Genomic DNA, 19,808 nt, shown 5'->3' on the forward strand with positions numbered 1-19,808 from the left:
TTGTTTAGTTAGTCATATGCTCACATTCCTGTTTTTTTTATCTGTGCTTGTTCACGCACAGCAGTTTTTTCTTTGCTGCTCGCTTTGTGCTCCTTTTGAGCTTGAAGTGTCTAATAAGTCTACTATGTTGTCCCCAGCTGTGTATATCTGTATTCTTTTGTACAGGGGTTGGTTACTCAATTCTAGAATGTAATACCCACTCTAGCCTTTATCTTATAACATGTGTTGTCTTAACTGCTTTAATTGTGACAGAGTGATACCGTTATTTTCTTAAGTATCTCCACTGTGTGTCCAGCTGGACCCATAAGGGCTTGTCTCATGTATGTAAGTACAATCCTTGGTTGTGCCCCTGGGTACGGATACAGAATCACTTTGGCTGCTTCCTTTCTATGGCATTTCCAGGGTAACTATCTGTAAGAGTAGTTTGCAGAGGAATGTTGACTTTCCCTATTGTTGTGGAAAGTTCGCAATCAAACCTGTGTACAACCCTTTGGTAGCCAAATCTGTTTGTCCATTATTGGTTCCTTTCCCTGTGGTGCACATTAGGGGGCGCATGCTTTTTCCTGGTGTATATCAGACTGATATGGTGCAGTGGGAAGGGTGCTATGGCTATCATTTCATGACACATGTTGAGGATATCCATCATCTATACTTTTTATGACATTGTCAGTGCTGCTTGGAAAACTGCTGTCACGTGTGTGCGGCGTGTGTGCTGTCCGAATCTCTATACTCTCTAACCTGGGAGGTGGCTCTGCAGTCTAAGGCCTGATTTAGATCTTGGTGGATCTGGTCCCTCCATCCCCTTTTTAATGGTTTCAATGCCCACCGACTTGGTGGTCTGCCTGCTCAATTTTGATGTTGGCATTGCCGCAGACTCTGCAAGGATTTCCATCCCACGTCGATGGCACCATAGGCAAAAGCAGCTGTCGGAGGGAGTCTAACCAGGATTACCGCCGGCCTAATCACAATGTGCCTTTCTTTCGGGACAACTGTGACGGGGATACCTCCATACTTGAGTTGGCAGATCCGAGGAACTTAGGTAAAAAGTACCTTTTTTCTGTTTCCCACTTTTATTTCCGTCTTGAACCCATTGTCCAGGTCCATCCTTTGCTGCTAGAACTTGACCACAACGCTAATAAACTCCATTGTCGCTGTGCCATATGAAAAACTAAACGAGGAGATGAATGTCCGTAACCAGGAGACGGGTGTGCTATGTTCAATTTAGAACTTGATTGAGGCACCGCGACGCGAGTATAAGGCAACCCTGCCGAACTCAACAAACAACAGAGCCCATTGAAGTTCGATGCACTCAGAGTACCACGCCGGAAAATTTGAAACACTGTATTGCAGCGCATGAATTGCGGAAGAGCGACCAATCTAACTACTAACTGCACTAACCTGAGCACGAGAGTTTCCCTGTATGCCCGTGAAGTAGACACAGCAGTGTTACTGTTTTCTTCTTGAGTGTTCATGCTGCACTGCTATGCGCATGCCCGAAAAATGCCAACATTAATCTGCGTGTGCCCCCACCTTGCTTCCGAGCTAGGCCTTTGCAGTCCCCGAGTCTGGACTTTCAGCAGACTCACTTGCATCATTGGATCAACAGACTCAAGTTTCCTCTGCTGGACCAGATTATCACTGGGCTTGACCACAACTATTTCAGCAATTACCATTACCACTGTCTGAGACTCTAAGTACTAAGATAGGTGTAACTCATCTGCTTTCCAAACACTTAAGGTCTCCGTAACCAGAGCAACTGCACTTCTTTATGAACCTTTAAAACAGTGTAGTTGAGCTGTGCTACCTGTGAGGATGTAATTGTTTTAGTTTTCACCCTTCCCCTACAAAGGATAATCAGTCACCTTAACACATGATTGAGAATATTCTTGACCGAGCAGGTTGGAAAGCCGAAAGAAGTGAAATGTAGTGTAGATGGATGCTGTGGTAAATGATAAGTAATAAGCCATGTTATATTTTCTGAAATGCTTTTGTCAACTACAGTATTTTAGACATTTTAAGGAAAGTGTGGCGAAACTGGAATATTTAGCTACATTTTCCCAAAAAGATCTTTTGGCAAGCAAACTCAGACTTAGTTCACACACTATTAAGGCACTTGAACATTTAATGTGTGCCCATTGAGGGTCTATGGCTTTCAACCAAATCTATGTTGAAAACATCCTTTAAAAAGTACTATTTGACATATTTATTTCCAAAATTATCAGCGGGGCACCCCAGAACCATAGTAGAGTTAAGTCGGAAGAGTAAAGATCGACCTACGAATACAACCATCAAGTTTAGAATGTAACTCTAAGAGAGTCAAATACACTATGCAGTGCAGATGAAGAGCAGTCTCATGAGGAAGTTACAGAAGTTTATAATAGTTCATTCCAGCATCAATTTTCCACTTTTAGAATCAAAACCATTATAAGATTGCAGATCTACTGAAGCAAGTGAAACACTGCTGTCAAGGGTAACCCTACATTCTTTGCCTGCTAACAATACCCTGAATGTTGTTAGCCATGCATTTCTGAGTGACCCTTGACCTTCCCTGGTAGGTCGCTCCCCCACCGCTGCAGCTCCGCCTGCACCCCCGCTGTCTCTACTGCCGCCGGTGAAATCGAGGCCCTCCACCACCCGCAGGCATCCACCTGCGCCTCATCGCTGGTGGCCAGTGGTGGCCTTAGGTTTGTTGCCGCTTGCTGCGTGTGCCTGTAACTGTCTGCCCGCTCCTTTTCTGGGCCCCCTGCCCCCCGTTCGCCGCTTTGCTTCTGTGCCCCATTTTGATTTCTGTACCCCTCGCCAACCTCTGTGCCCCCTTTTACTTTGTACCAACTGACTTCTGTGCCCCCTTGATGTTGTACCCCTTGTACTGACTTCTGTGCCCCCTTCCTGAGTCTGTGCCCCGCGCCTGTCTCCTTTCCCCCATCCCCGCCGTTGCTTCCCCTGCGGCCCGCCCCCTCCACGCCCATTCGCTCCACCCGACCCTTGCCTCCCGCCTCCCAGCTGCTCCTCCCTCCCCACCTCCCCATCTAGGGCAGCCCCTGTGTGGCCGCACAGCAGGCGCGCCTAAGGCAAGCCCGTCTGCGCCCGTCCGCGCTGGACCGCGCCCAGCGCCAGAACCCCTGCCCCCCGCAGCAGCCACGAGGACCGCCGCCGCTACGACGCCAACACCCTCGTCGCTCTCAACCCAGGAAGGATCCACACCTGCTGCAAGGCCGCCCCGAAGCGCACACCCACGGTCCCTTCACCTGCCTGAACTGCAGCTTCTCCTGCCTCGTAAGCGCCGAGACGCCCGCCACGATGAAACACAACCAGCTTAGATGCATCGTGATCAACACCCGCTCCGCGCACAAACACGTCGTAGAACTCTGGGACCTACTCGACACCGCACCACCGGAGGTCGCCTTCTTGACGGAGACCTGGATGAACAAAGCCTCCTCGCCAGACATCGCCATAGCCATCCCAGGTGGGTACAAGATCACCCGCAGAGACCGCACCAACAGGGCCGGAGGAGGAATCGCCATTGTCCACAAAAACACCATCAGGGTCTCAACAAACACCAACGACACCCTCAGCACCGCCCAACACATGCACTTCCAGATCCACACAGACGCCAAGACCACCCTAAGAGGCACCCTTGTCTTGAGACCGCCTGGACCCCGGCCTCAATTCTGCGACTCCATCGCCGACCTCATCAGCACGCATGCGCTGACCTCCACCGACTACATCCTCCTAGGAGACCTGAACTATCATCTGGAGAACAACAACGACAACAACTCCTCCCCCCTGATCGACAACCTCGCCAACCTCGGACTGAAACAGCTCGTCACGACGCCAACCCACATCACCGGTCACACGCTAGATGCCATCTTCTCCTCAAGCCCGCACGTCACCTTCAGCCACGCCTCCGAACTCACCTGGACAGACCACCACTGCATCCACTTCTCCTCCTGAAAACCCCTCACACAGCACTGCACCCTACAGAGCCCCCGCAGCTGCTGGGGCAAAGTCACTGAAGAACAACTACAGACAAGCCTCGCACTCAACCCTCTGACCAACCCCGATGATGGTGCACTCACCCTCGAACGCTGGATGAACGACTGCGCCAACACCGTAGCCCCGCTGAAAAAACCCACCAACAGAGACACCAGCAAAAGAGTCAGCTGGTTCACCCCAGAACTCCTCGACTCAAAGCGCACATGCCAGAAATTGGAGAACATATGGCACAGCGACAAGACGCCGGACAGCCGCGCTGCCCACAAACACGCCATCCGCAACCACCACCACCTCATCAGGACCGCCAAAAGGACCTCCTTCATAGACTACCTTGACAACAATGCACACAACAGCAAGGAGCTCTTCACCATCGTGAAGGAACTCTCCAACCCCAGCTCCAGCACCAACGACATCCCACCATCGCAAGCCCTGTGCGACTCCCTCGCCACCTTCTTTCACCGGAAAATCACCGACATCCAGGACAGTTTCAAACCCCGGACGACCCCTGCAGACCTCGCCGCACCGGACGCACCGCACCGCACCCCACCGCCCACAAAACTGTGACAACCTAGGCCAACGTTAGCATCGAGGACACAAGCAAGACCATGGGCACAATCCACTCCGGATCCCCGTCCGACCCTCTCCCACACCACATCTTCAACAAAGCCAGCAATTCCATCACACCCCTCCTGCACAAAATCATCAACCTCTCCTTCGAGACCGCCACCTTTCCTGAGAACTGGAAGCACGCAGAGATCAACGCCATACTGAAGAAGCCCAAGGCGGATCCGGGCAACCTCAAGAACTTCCGACCCATCTCCCTGCTTCCGTTCCCAGCAAAGGTCATCGAGAAGATAGTTAACACCCAGCTCAACCGTCACCTCGAAGACAACAACATCATGGACCCCTCCCAATCCAGATTCCGCAGCAACCACAGCACCGAGACCGCCCTCATCGCCGCCACAGATGACATCAGGATCCTTCTAGACAACAGAGAGACGGCGTCCCTCATCCTCCTGGATCTTTCCGCCACCTTCGACACCATATGCCACCGCACACTACGCACACGACTCCAAGACGCAGGCATCCGGGAGAAGGCCTTGGACTGGACGACCTCCTTCCTCTCCGGCAGAACTCAGAGAGTCCGCCTCCCCCCATTCCGGTCCGAGGCCTCCGAGATTATCTGCGGCGTCCCACAAGGATCTTCCCTCAGCCAGACGCTGTTCAACGTCTACATGGCACCACTAGCACGCATCGCCCGACAGCACGACCTCAACATAATCTCCTGCGTCGACGACACGTAGCTGATCCTCTCCCTCACGAAGGACCCTCTCACCGCCAAATCCAACCTCCACCAGGGAATGAAGGCAGTCGCCGACTGGATGAATGAAAGCCGACTTTAGCTGAACTCAGACAAGACGGACATCCTCATCCTCGGGTCCAACCCCTCAGCATGGGACGACTCATGGTGGTCCGCATCACTGGGGACCCCCAGGCCCCACCGACCACGCACACAACCTGGGAGTCATCCTAGACTCAAAACTCAACCATGACCAAACAAGTCAACGCAGTGTCCTCCACCTGCTTCAACACCCTCTGCATGCTCCGCAAGATCTACAGATGGATCCCGACAAACACGAGGAAAACAGTCACCCAGCCCTAGTCAGCAGCAGACTCAACTACGGTAACGCCCTCTACGCCGGAGCCTCGTCCAAGCTCATCAACAGACTGCAGAGAATCCAGAACGTCTCTGCACGCCTGATCCTCGACGTCCCGCGCTGTGACCCCATCACCCCCCACCTGAGGAACCTGGTCTGGCTCCCCGTCGACAGGAGAATCTCCTTCAAACTCCTGATCCACACACACAAGGCACTCGACAAGACCAGACCAGCCTATCTCAACAGTCGACTCTCCTTCTACGTACCCAACAGGAAACTCCGTTCTGCTGACCACGCCCTGGCCAAGGTCCTGCGCAACCGCAGAACCACTTCCGGAGGCAGGTCCTTCTACCACCACGCCGCCAAGACCTGGAACACCCTCCCCCTCTACCTACGACAAACCGAAGACCCCCCCACCCCCAACCCCCCAGCGCCTTGAAACCCTTACGGGTAAGTAGTGCACTTTACAAATTAAATGATTGATTGATTGATTAAGAACTTACTACTTCATGTATAGCCCAATACTTAAAGATGGTTACATACCCAAGTACAACTTTAGTAGGTACAGCAAAACATTTGTGAGAGTAAAGTGTTTTTATTGATTCACATAATGTGGAATGACAGACTTTAAGACTCACAAATTGGATTTGCCAGTAGGGAAGTGATGGAACATGTGCAAATCTAGGATTTGAGCCGCTTTTTGGATGTTTCTTGGGTGTCATGCTGTAAAAATAAGATAACGCCCAGAAACGAATTTGCCTCTGGGCATTCATCAATGATTTGCAAATACTTTCCCATCTTGGAAATACACACAAATGTGTAACTCTAGATGGAAGACGCTGGTGCTTTTTTATGGTGAAAATGGAGTGGAAACACTCCCATTTTGCATAGTGTTTTACAGAAAGAGGTTTATTCAGAGAGAAAAAAACATTTCCCCTTACAGAAACAGAAAAAAGCTATTTTTTTTTAATTTATGGCTCCAGATTTCTACTCTTTTTACAGTTCTTCCTATGAAAATACTTGCACATGTCAGCACTCCTGATGATTTATGACTGCTATTGATTTTCAAAACTACTCATGGAATTCCTTGTGAACTGCAAGAATTTTGGTACAAATTTTGGAGTCATCCAGCTAGTGTGAATTTCCAGCATTCACACTAGCCCCTACGTGAATTGTGCCTTGAGATAACTGTCAAAGTTACAGAAGTTTAAGTGGGTGCTGTATTTGCCAGATGCTTACATTACTCCCCTCTCCATGCTCCACTTTACCTTAATTTTCACCAGAAGAAGTTCATGATCTTGAAGCAGTTTCTTGGTCTCATCTTGACTGCTGCCTATTTCCAGTACATTTGGTACCGATTCAGCGAGCTGAAGTTGCACCGATTTACCACTCTGAAAAAAAAATATAAAACCTTTCGTTAGGGCAAGCAATGTTTTACTTACAAACACGTATCAGTGACTAAGAATTGGAATTATATACTTTTTCTAATTGATCAAAGGAAGCGGGGAAAGTCCACCCCTCTGAGTTTAGATTTGATGTTCATGGTAGCTGTTGAGAAGCATAGGTGTGGCTGTATAATTCTAAACAATACCGATAAACTACTGTATTACTACTAAGGTGCCGTATCGCCCAAAAACATATGTTTATCCACCTTCTATTTTGACAAAGCTTTAGGTTGTCTGATTAGCAGTTTCTTCAGCTTAAAATACAGCATTATATTTATTTAAAGTTTTTTATAGTGCAAACAAGACCCTTGGGTATCAGAGCGCTTAACATGTCAATAATATATGAAATTACAGTAGAGAAGTTCGATAGGTGTGCTTCCTCTCATGCTAGATGAAAGGAAGATAACAAAGATGTAAAATAGGTAAAGTACAATACAAGATCAAAAACGAATATACAAAGTTCTGAGGTAGGATAGGTAATTAATTATATTCTCCTGTATACGAATGTTTTAATGACTTTTTCATAGATCTTTGTGTTTTTCAGACCCAGAGTTAGTATTGTGTCGACCGCTCGTATCGACATAGAGTTGGCGATTTCCTATTTACTTAGCATATGGTTGTAGAGTAGTCCTCTCTATGTCAGGCTTAGATGATGACCTGTTTGTCTATGGAAGGAACTTGCTCATGAAAAAGATCTTAGCTTCCCTCTTAAATGTTGCAGTGTTCGGAATTTTTCTGCTTATTAAATCACCTAGAATATTCTATTTTATACATACAACGTGCCAGTGTTTGTCAGGAATATGGTATGGGACATCTTTGGGCGGGCGTAACACTGACCACTCAAATTTTCTTAGGACTAGGGAGTTCATGGATTCTTAACTGAGAGTTATAGTTTAGTAGGTGAGCTGCAGCATGACTCCCAAATACAAACAGGAAGAATACCCCACAGGTAGGTATGCTATGTAATGTTCTAGACTCAATTACATGTCAAAACATTTTCTAATGGGGTTGGGGAGGGGTCGGGGTGCCTCTTGGTGTCAATGATGAAAAGGGTTTAAAAACGTGTGTGTGAGATGGCTGGACACAATGCCCCCTATTCCCCATGGGGTCCTTCTGTAGGGTGAAACCCTTTGGAAGGCTGGCTATGAAACTTGGAGTGGGTTTCTGGAAGAATGTATGTGGTGGTATTTTGTTAGCACTAACCTAAGGGATAAGCAACGGGGGCCTCAAGAAGAAGGATGCATAGATAGGGGCACTAGTTTTCAAATTACAAATTTACAATTGAGGAATTTAGATAGTGGTTCCATGTATTTATGGGCAATTTTGCCAGCATGATAGGATACCTAAGGTGGCCCGACTCCCGAGTCTTAAGTAGCAAACTCCTGAAGTAATAATTACATTGGGATTATATTGAATGGGACAGATTTACGTGAGGGGGCAAGATCTGCTTCTGTCTTACACCAGACGATGACAAGCTGTATGCTTAGAGATAGTGTAAAAGATCACTACAATGATCTAATAGCCAGTTTCTTGTAGAACAGTGGGCCCGAGTTGCCTTAAGACTAAGGATCTGATTTCAATAAAAAGACGCACGTTCCAGTACTTAATTTGTGTTGTTGCTCTCAGATGGTGTGCACTGGAAATTATTTTTGAGGACACAAGCATAGTTTTCCTCATCAGCGTTTGACCCAGAGCAAAAGGTACAAATGCTGACAAAAGAGAAAGACTGAGGAAGTGAAAGTCAAGAAGACAGTGACAAAGGGAGAAAGAAAGGATAACATGCATTAGTAATGCATCGGTTTTGCCTATGTAATTAATAAAGAGCTGTTTTCATCAATCATCGTATGGGAAAAGGAAAGAGCTCACTCACAAATAACATGGGAGTGGAGAGTGATGGAGCAAGGTAAAGAACAAAATGTTGTTCAATCTTGCGAAGTTAATCTCTCCTAACAAAAGTAAACAGTTTAATAAGCGTGTGGTGAAATTATTAATCAACTTAGTTTAAAAGATACACACATGAAACACACGTGGGACTAATGTGGTTTTTGTTGCAAACGCAAAGAAAAATTAATAAACTAACCTTGTCTATTGTCTTTGTCAATATTACATGCAGCAGTTTAATTTAATGGCATGTGCTTATTCTATGTGCTTATGTCATGTCTTTTGTGATAAAAGCTCTTGGAGTTCCTGACATTCGAAAAGGACTGGTAAATATGATGCTGCTTTGTGTGCTAAGCCAGGTAACATAATTAACAGGGTTAATTAGCAAAGAGGGAGGGCAACAGAAAGGGTCTAAATTCTTTAATTAATTGATGTCTTGTGTTTGTTTAATAATAGTTTCCGGAGTAAGGCCTAAGAATTGGTGCAGAAATATGGCTGACAGAGCTCCTGGCACGAAAGCTTGTCCAGAGTGATTTCTTGCACATGCGCAGCTGTGAAGAATTTTGCTGCGAAGACGTTATGAAATAAAGAGCGATTCTCTTATTGTGATGAGCGTGTTCACGAAGGCCAGCCAAGGACAACAATTTGATATGGCTGCCAAGGTTAGAAAGTGATCGTCCTAGGCTCGAATAAAAGTATCATTCTTGCGGAAATCGAGGATGTGGAAATGAAAGCCTGGATTTTGGACAAAAGTCGAATGACTTAATCATGGACTGACACTGGACAGCCAATGAAAGCTTGGATTCCTATGAAAGAATGTAAAATGTAGAAAGTTTAGCTAGAGAGAAAGGTATAAATTATGACACCATGAGCAGAGAAAAAACGTTTGCTTCCTGATTCCTGAATGGTGTAAGATGCTGATGGACCTTTGGTGCATGTATGGACAGCAGACTTTAATAATTTATTCTTTTCTAGGTAAAGAGAGATTTAGACAGGGAAATAGGTTCAGGGAAACGATTTCTATTCTATTATTTACTAATTCTTCATATTTCTGAGCTTACTTTGAAATGTCAGTTCTAATTTACATTTCCTTACTAAAATGCTACTTTCTTAATTGCTTATGCAATAAAGATTTTCTAAACGTAAAAATGCTCTTTCTTTATGAAAATAAAGTAAATAAAATTAGATTTGAAGTGACAAGCTGGTCTTGTTTATTCATTGTCTAGTTTCCATTAGTTGATCCATCCACCTTTAGTGGTTTGATTTTTGCTAATAATTGAGTTTTTAAATCATGATAATAAAGAATAAACTGCAGTTGTACATAATAGTGTAAATATTATGTGAATAGAATAAAAAATCAAATCACCTGATTCAGTTGCTCAAAATTGTCTCATAGGTGTTATGGGCCTGTTATAAGTGTTTAATAGTGTATGGTGAGTATTGAGGTGATAAATAGTGTTTATGAGACAGTTTTCCAATCGGAGCGCTGGATCAAGAGCATGTGGCACAGAGGCCAGAGCAGCGGACTCGAGAGCTCGGCATACCCGTTCTTGTCTTGGCAGCGTCACACAACATCCTGTGATTATATGCAAATCACTTAATCTCTCTGTGTGATAAACTGTAGCATAAATATGCTGCAAGAGCAAAAGGCAAATCTTTATGAAAATATAGTTAGAGCAAAGCGGATGTTAACAGTATTTCGGAGGTGGAAAACTGATATGAGAAGCAGGCAACGAATAAGCATTGGTAAATGCAGGAAACGATGCTACAGCCAATAGAAATAAAAAAAGGTAAGTGGCAAGCACAGAAACCAATGAGAAGTCAGAAAAGAGAAGAGGCGGGGTGCAAATCCCTTTTAAGTTTATGTTAAAAACAATAGATTTCTCAAGCACAGCACAAGTGGTGTGCAGGCGAAACCTACAAAAGAACTTGCAGGAATTAAATAAAACGTCAAGAAGTGGTAGATGAAAGAGGCATGAGGACGATTCAAGACCAGACAGTCCTTTAATTTGGGGGCCATATCAATGGGCACCTAGGAAAAACTTTGGGACCTGCACTTTTCTTTTTTTTCTTTACAAATTAGGACTGACATGAACCATATTAAATTATATATATCACACTCAATTGACTCAGCGACCCCCTCTGGGTAGTTCCATGTGCATCCATTCAGCTTCCTTCATTTGTCCTCAAAGTGGCCAGTTGTGAGGATCTTGGGTAAATTAAGTGATGCACAAGAGCATAATCAGCATGTTGTACTGTTTCCTGGTGCTTCTCCTTTGGCAGCATGAAAGTGTTAAAGAAGACTTGTAAAATCTTGATTCTACTTCTTCTGCTTCTATAAAGAAGGATTGTGGAGTTTTATAAAATGGCTGAAGGCCTCATATATGCACAGTGATGAAGAGACGAATTCATAGATTTTAGGCGAACTAGTGGCAATGAGAACATGACGAATGAAGCTTTGCCTGTCTAGGCCTGGAATTTGATATGAAATAATATCAGATTAAGATATGAATGAACATCACAGTCAAGAACCAATTGGTTTAACTGGAGGACTATTCATTTGTGTTTGAACTTTTACCTATTCTTATTGGGATTTGTTGGTTGTGCACAGGGGGACATCTCCTAACCAGGAGATGCTACCTGGCTACTTATACCTTCAACACTTTTGGGACTAGAAAGTGAATCCCCAGTAGCACACTACACCTCATACTACATTTGAAGCACCAGGTAGTGTGTGTCCTACTTCCATTTGTTGTGAAATAAATATACCAAAGTGTATTGATGAATCAGTGGGTGTATGAGTGCCTGTATGGATGATTCAGTATGTGTGTTACTGACTGTATAAGTGAGTGATAAGGTGTCTCAGAGAATGTATGGAACACTGACTAGGTTGTCTGAATGTCTGTATCAGTCTGTCAGATGGTGTCTATGTGGCTGTACGAGTTGGTGAGTGGGTACATGAGTGGTGTATGGGTGATTGATTGGTGGTCTGATTACCTGTATGGCTGTATGTGTGTCTGTGTGGGTGGGTGAGAGGGTGTGTGACTGCCTGCATGGATGAGTAAATGCATGAGTCAGTGGGTGTATGGGTTAGTGAGTGTAAGAGAATGGTTGTATAAGTGACTGAGTATATTTATGGCTGTGTCCTTGAGTGAATGGATGGATGGATGTGTCAATGGTATATGGGTGAGTAAGTGGATATGTGAAAGGTAGTATAGTTGAGTGTTGGAGTATATTAGTGACTGTATGTGTGAGTGAGGGATTGTGATAGTGATTGTATGGGTTTGTGAGTACATGTGTGAGGATCTGTATGGGTGAGTGGTTACATGTTAGTATCTGTATGAATAAGCGTGTGGGTGTGTGTGTATAACTTTATAGGTGAGTAAATGGCTGTCTGAGTGAGTAGGTGTGTGAGTAGCTTTATGAGTGACTAACAGTGTGGGAGTGGCTGTATGAGTGGATATATCAGAGGCTGTATTAGTGAGTGAGGTGGTGTATGAGTGGCTATATGGATGACTGAGTGGATGTGTGTGTAGACCTATGAATCAGTGAGTGGGTATGTCAGTACTGTTATGGGTGTGTCAATGGGTTCGAGAATGGGTGTGAAAGGTTACATGGGATGTGAGTGGCTGCGTCAGAGATTTTCACATCCCTTTGGGCAACAGCCACCCTCTTGGACTCTAGGAGTCTATCACCTTTTAGACAGCCCACTAATAGATTAACAAGGCAGATATCCATCCCAGGTACAACTCACACCCAATTCCACATTGAGAAAACAGTCAGTCACCCCGGGCACATCACCTCCCAATATACACACCAGGATCAACTCGCTCTACCTATACCCACAAGATGGAAGACAGTTGCCCTAGCCTTTCTCATGTTACGCCTGGTCTTAATCTGACATGGTCTGTGTCATCATATGACACCATATACAAATTCACACCTGATCTCTCATCATCAAAGGGACATGCATATAACATATGAATGGGGCTGTGGAATTTAGTTAGCAACTGGAAGGAACACATATGGGCTATACCAACCCATCTAACAAACCACTTAAAACTAACCAAACAGGTTAGTGAAAACTGTGCCACACATTGCTAGCCTATGGAGGGCTCTATTATAGTCCGACCTCCAGGTCCCATATAGTTACACATCCTGAACACCAACAGTCAGCTGAATGCACTAGAAACCATTCTTAACAGGTTAACATGGAGGCAAACCCTAATGTACATATTTCTGCGACACAGACTCACTTTCAGGTGCAGCGGCATCATCTTTAAGTGAGAAGAGATTAAGTAGTGGCTGCATCGAAAGGAATGACAGCGTTTAAATGATAAGCCCAAACAGAATTCATTATCAGTGGAAAGAAAAAATGTAAACATGTTATTTAGTTGAAAAAATCTACTGTGCTGAATATATGTGATACATGTCATGATTTTTGTAAGTAGTCAGAATGTTTATTATTATAAACCTCCTTTCCAATTCTTGAGAACTGGCCATGGGAAACAGCAGCTATTATATGGAAAACAAGTGTCACTTTAAGTAATTTAATTTAGAATGTATTTCATTCCATGACACTCATTGAGAGATGGCCAGAAACAATGTAAGGAGAATTACAAATCCTGGCCTGTGTCTTCCCACCAGTTTTCAGCCATCACCAGTTGTAGGTTCTGGAATGAGGAATAACCCCCGGGCATAAAATTACTGAGTCAGACGAGGCAGATTTGTCTTAATTCTAGGGCTTCCCATGCCATTTTGGCCCTGCGTTGAGCAGGTGGAAATGGTCTGTAGAAACCTCCATGATTTGACCTTGTAGTTTTCTGCACATGGTACAACTAGGATAGTGTTTTCACACCTTCTAATTCTGGGTGCAGGAACACTGGACACCTTAGAAACTCCAGAAACAATATCACCCTGCATACCACTCCCACCAACTTCTAATGAGGCTACTTAAGGGGGGAGAATGTATGCTTGCGGGATTCACTTTTCATTCTGTCTACATTCAATTCATATTCTGCTCTGCGTGCATGGTTATGAAATTAGTTGTCATCGAACTGGTAAAGACACTTATATGACGGAATTTGGCAACAAAGAGTGTGATGCATCCTTGGGGTTTCTGCTTGTATTTTTTACCTTTCATTGCCAATATTTAGAATTAGCTAGCCATTCTGTGCAGCTTGGTCATAGACAGACATTCTTTCGATGAACTACTAGTGACTGCATATGCCAAAAAACTTTGTGATATGTCTCCGGGTTATGATGTCATAAATTAACCAAACTTTTTTTCTCATATTTATTAGCTATTTGCTTTGATTTGACTTGAATGTAGCCTTCATAAAGCTCACTTTCGTACTGTGGCTCTTCATTTGCATTAGCTGCCAATTTGAGTAATCGTGGCTGTAATAGCAGACCATATCTTTGCTTAATTCACTGCCTATTGATGTTACCCTGCTCTGATATTAATAGTCAGTCAAGCACGTACATGCTGATGAATCATGAACAGCTTCTGGTGTCAGAGCTCCCTGACTGAGCCACAGCGCTAATAAAAACCAGAGTCCACGGGAGCAGCCATGTGTTAGGTCAAATATGATGCTGTGGTCGTGAATGGATTTAAAAAGTGTTAGCAGTAACGCATTCACCTATGCTGTCGTCATCATTTCTGACCTGAAAATACCTGCAGGCGTAAATTGTAAACGGATTACATAACTGCGTGAGAAAATGTGCTATTGCGCCCAAACACATAGTGCACATTAGAGCACAGAAGCGTAAACAACTTATTTCTAAAGTTTGAATACATGTTTTCTGATTGCAGCGACTCACCCGGATGCAACTGCCAGATAGCAACATATAATATTTTACTAAGCTGAATAAATCAACTGCAGAGAGAGATATACAATAAAACTCAGTCCCAAACCATATTTTACAATTATCTACAGAACATCTTTAGGTAATCAGCAAAGAGATGCTGTTGGCCACTAGCATCACAGCGATCCAGTCAGTTCTTCGAAACAACAAATCCCAACCCACACCACCACAGTCTAGTGAGCCCTCAACACTTCAAGCAACCACCACTAATTCCAGTGCAATGCCAAGTCGCATGCAAAGCCCACATTAGAAAATGCCTGCAGATCTCTCCCCTACATACCACAGTGCCCGGAAATCTAATTTTACCCCGAGGCACGCTCATTGGCATACATAAATTAGCTCAACATCCCAACCACATTACCAAGGGTGTTTTCCAACCTCTTGCTATCTCTTTGGAGTCATAGTGCCAGGATGAGTCTGTTGCAAGCTATTCCAAAGCATGTGTGTTTTTGTGCATTTTTCTCAGCTGGCTATTTAACCCCTTCCAGGCTCATGACGAGCTGGGCTCGTCATGGCGTAGCCTCCTCGCACGCTGATGCCGAGCCCAGCTCGTCATGAATAATGGGATTTTGAAAATCTGAGCATGCGAGCAGAATTCTCTGAGCGCGGATGTGGTTAAGTGAGCTCCTCTCTTCATATTTATTTTCTATGTAGGAAATGCATTTTAACACCATATTCTACTAATGCTGTTCCCTGAACCTGTGAAGAGAAGCAGAATCACCTAATAAACAGCTCAGATCTTCTGGGATTATGGTGGTACTGGGCAGCAATGATGAAACCCAGCTCCGACTAGTCTGATCCCAATATTTACCACTGTATCTCCAATATCCCTACCTTAGCCAAACTCTTAGAAAAATGTGTACACTTACAGCTACGTGATCACATTGAGCATTTCCAACTTCTCAACCAATGTCAATTTGTCTTGCAACTGGGTCATAGCACCAAAACTGCCATGGCCCACATTGTCAATGATGCCCTTCACTCACCCGACCAAAATGAATCTTGCTTACTTATCCTGCTGGACTTGTCAGCAGCATTCGACACTGTCAACCATGATACCCTTCTGAACCTACAAGAACACAGGATGGGTCTCTCCAGCACCATACTAAAATGGTTCTCCTCTTTTCTCCACAACAGATCTCAGTGCATCCAAATCAACCAGGCTCTCTCCGATCAGTTGTCTGCGTAGTTGGGCGTATCCCAAGGCTCTACTCTCTCCACAACACTGTTTAACTTATATATGGTACTCCTAACAGAAATCCTCAAACTCACCCACATTTTCTACCACATGTATGTGGACGATATCCAACTTTATCTAAAAAGTGACTCTAATGAGGACATCGCTATCCTCAGCAACACCCTGACACAAATACAAGTTTGGCTGACCCGTAACCACCTCAAACTCAATGCACTCATGAAGGCCCACAAGGGTAGCACTACTGTAATCTAATCTCGATAGAGCAAGAGCTTGAACCGCTGCTTTGAGTTCTTCCAAGGGGAGGAAAGCTTTAGGTTTACCTAGGATGTGTAATTGATAGTTAGCTCCTCTGGGGATAGCATAATGTGCTTTTGCATGGCTAGGGCTTTGTCCAAGGTTTTACCTAGGGATTTAGCAGAATTAATGATTTTTGGGGTACAATCCAAGGCAGTAAAATGAGGGAGCCAGTCTTTGATATTGGGGGTGATTATGGGTGGTGAGATCAGTAGGAATTCTGTTTTGAGAAAATCACACTTGCTACACAAAGGCTACACTAAATGCAGCTACTATGCTCATCACTTGTTCTAAAGAATTTGATCACCTCACTCCCAACCTGCAATCCCTGAAAAGGCTACCCTTTGTGGCCAGGATCCACCTTTAAATTGCATGTATGGCCCAAGTGCTGCACTGCAATACTCCCTCCTACCTGACCCAGATATTGACCTTATCAGGTGCAAACAGACCTTCTTGAAGCACCAGCTCCTTACCACCCGAACCAAAAAAATTCAAGAAAAAAAATCCTACAACCGATCCTTCTCTGGTATGTCCCCCACAATTTGGAACTCTCTACCCCGAGATCAGATGCAACCCGTCCTCCTTCATCTTCAGAAAAAAAGGAAAAACTCTACTTTCCAACAAATTCCTCTTATAATGAGATTCTTACCTCCATAGCCTCATGAGCAACTATTCACTGCTACTCTTATCATTTATATTTGTAAACATTGTTTTATTGTTCTTTGTGATAAATACCATGTCTGTACATTAGCAACGTTTGTGTCATATCGTCCCTTTGATCCTACTACTAAAGCGCTCTGTGTTTGTGCTATATAACATCAAATAAAAAAATCAAATAAATAGCAGAGAAGTCCTGGCCTCTGCAGTAAAGAGGTGATACTCTGAAGAACCCATGATGGTCCCACTCCATATTCAGACAGCTCGTTTTTAACCCCTCCCATGCTGGTGACGGAACCGCTCCGTCACCAGCCTCGGTCGCGCTGTGCTGGTAACGGAGTGGTTCCATCACGGCCCGCTCAGCGCGCCTGAGCGGTGCGGATTCCGCGCCTGCGCTGGGCATTCTATTGAGCGGGTGGGGCCGCGACGGAACTGCTCCGTCACAAGCACAGCGCAGCCGAGGCTCATGACGGAGCGGTTCCGTCACGAGTATGGGAGCGCCGCGCGGCCCCCCTCTCCTTCCTAGCACTGCGGTGGAATTGCCGCAGCAGTGAAGGGGTTAATACTCCCTGGACTTAAGCGGATCGGAGAGGAGAGGGCAAGCTCACAGATCCCGCAATGGGATTGTCACTGCCATGTTTGCATTCAATCAAATTATGCAGTAGGCAGATAGCGGGCCCTTTCCTAACTGTGAATTATTTCCAAGGAAAAAGTGGGAAAAACTGTTTTCCAACACAAAAGACGGTTTCTATAGAAGGTAATATGGGGCAGTTGGCTAGGGTGCCATCAGCAAAAGGAGTGCAAGTCTGTACCCACAAACAGCAAAACCCTTAAATATTGCTCTTGTTCCAGGGACTGGAGTAGTTGTATCGTGAGAGGTATTTAAATGTCACGTTGCGAGTTTGAGCTATTGGCATTGTAAATGACAATGCCTTTTATTTATGTATGGTTTTTAAAACATAAATAAAAGTCATTGTCAATTACATTGTTAGTAGCTCAAACTCTCGCAAATGTGCGGCCTATTGCATTGCAAATGCTTGTTTTAAAACCCAGCCCAAATCATTCCGGAAATCTAGCCACTTCATATATATGTGAACGACAACAGGACAAACGCTTGCAGGCTTGTCTTGCTTTTTGATACATACGGCTTTCTAGGCCCTCTGGTAACTTATCAGGTACCATTACCCCAGTCCCTGGATGTCATATAAAAAACAAATACACTGTGGGGATTAAAGCAATGGTTTATTTAGTCTGAAACATTAGGACTAAAGTTAAAGACTATAGAAAATTTACAGCAGTCAGACCCAAGACTGGGACGTGATGCTGCAGGGACACAGGTTGTTTGGTCACCCCACTCGGAAGACTCAGAGCTCAGGTTGTTTTATACCAAAGTGAAGTAGCTTGTCGCAGGTTGGTATTGCTTGTTGCGTTGTGGTATTTATGGGGTCTCTTGTGCGAGTGGTCCCTTTACAAATTATAACTGCAGACTACAGATAGCAAATAAAATTAGAAAAGACACAAGTATATACATTACTCCCCTCCAGCAAAGACCAACTTCAAATAGTTGGTCTCCTCTCCATACTAAATAACATTGTGCCTCGGGTCCTGGGCTAGCGAGCTTGGATTTCATAAATCCCTACATTCTTGGGTTGTAGCGTTGGTTCACTACAATTGGTACGAGATATCCATGAACAATAAACTGCAAAATCAAAGTTTGGGACTGGAAACTTGCTGTCCTAGGATCACTGGAGTTATTCTTCATACCTCCACATTGCTACGGTTCCTACCGACCTCCCCCCCCCCCCCCCCCTAAGCTACCACCAACCTTGTCCCGAGTCCTGGGCTTTCATCTGACAGCCTAGTGCATGCTGGGGTTTGAAGTCTTGGTTTTGCTCACATAGAACCAACTGTACTAAATACTATCAGGGGGTCCACCTCGCTACTTGTAAAGATCAAAATGTTCTCCTGTGCTTAGCCTACAAATCACTCTTGCTGGTCTGGTTCAATGGAACCAAATCAAGTCTCAAATGACCATAATACACTAGATTGTCACATGAAAGCCAAGGACTGAAAAGTATGCTCATGGAAACACCCCTCCTCACGTGATGACACTAATTGTAGTAGAATTCACTAAGAGTAAGGGTCACTCGATGTGTAAGGGGCATATAAAAAAGTAGCGGATGTACTGGAGATGTACGGTTGGTTTGCATCTCCTGCTAACTGTTCTCATTCCCTGAGGCGTTAGCCGGGAGTTCGTATAGCGCATTTTGCTCATCTCTTGTTCATGTTAAGTTCTTTGTAAAATGTTAATCGTCTTTTTAAACTATTGCCGTGTGAAAGTATATTTTATTACTTACCTGTTTGCTGCTCATCTGTGTATTGTGGGGAAGGGTACCGTGGTGATTGGAGGCGGATTGGTGGGGGGCAAAGGCTGCAGTACGCTCCGGGACTGCAGGAGCGAGACCACCATCTTGGGGGTAACGTAGGTCAGCGGGATAGTTGTTACACCCGCTGACACTACTAATGGAGGCACTGACGCGACCGTGCAGCGGGCCCGCCGCTGGCACGCCAAAGGCAAGCCTGTCTGCGCCAGTCCGCGCCGGACTGTCACCAGAACCCCTGCCCATTTCCTGGCTGATCCACTTAGGTACTCGCGTGCCGAGCTCTTAATGTTGGAGACCAATTGCCCCTCCTCAGCCTGAGTCCCCCTGGACTGCCATTTTAAATGTAAGTTCAGCTCGTTTCAACTCCTACTGGAGGAGTCTGTCCTATGCCCGCCTGACCATATGGACTTTACGTTTTTAAGCCTGA

The 19,808-nt window shown here is 45.0% G+C and overlaps 1 protein-coding gene across 1 annotated transcript in view; it reads right to left on the reverse strand.

Annotated features, from left to right (window-relative positions):
• Positions 1 to 19,808, reverse strand: part of CCDC141 (coiled-coil domain containing 141) — a 658,578-nt gene that overhangs the window by 600,232 nt on the left and 38,538 nt on the right. The window contains exon 2 of the mRNA XM_086956207.1: positions 6,923 to 7,045. Coding sequence (XP_086812333.1) covers positions 6,923 to 7,045 — 123 coding nt within the window. The remainder of the gene's footprint in view (positions 1 to 6,922; positions 7,046 to 19,808) is intronic.

The sequence above is a fragment of the Lissotriton vulgaris genome, chromosome 2_1 (genome assembly GCF_964263255.1).
Source record: "Lissotriton vulgaris chromosome 2_1, aLisVul1.2, whole genome shotgun sequence".
Taxonomy (NCBI): Eukaryota; Metazoa; Chordata; class Amphibia; order Caudata; family Salamandridae; genus Lissotriton; species Lissotriton vulgaris.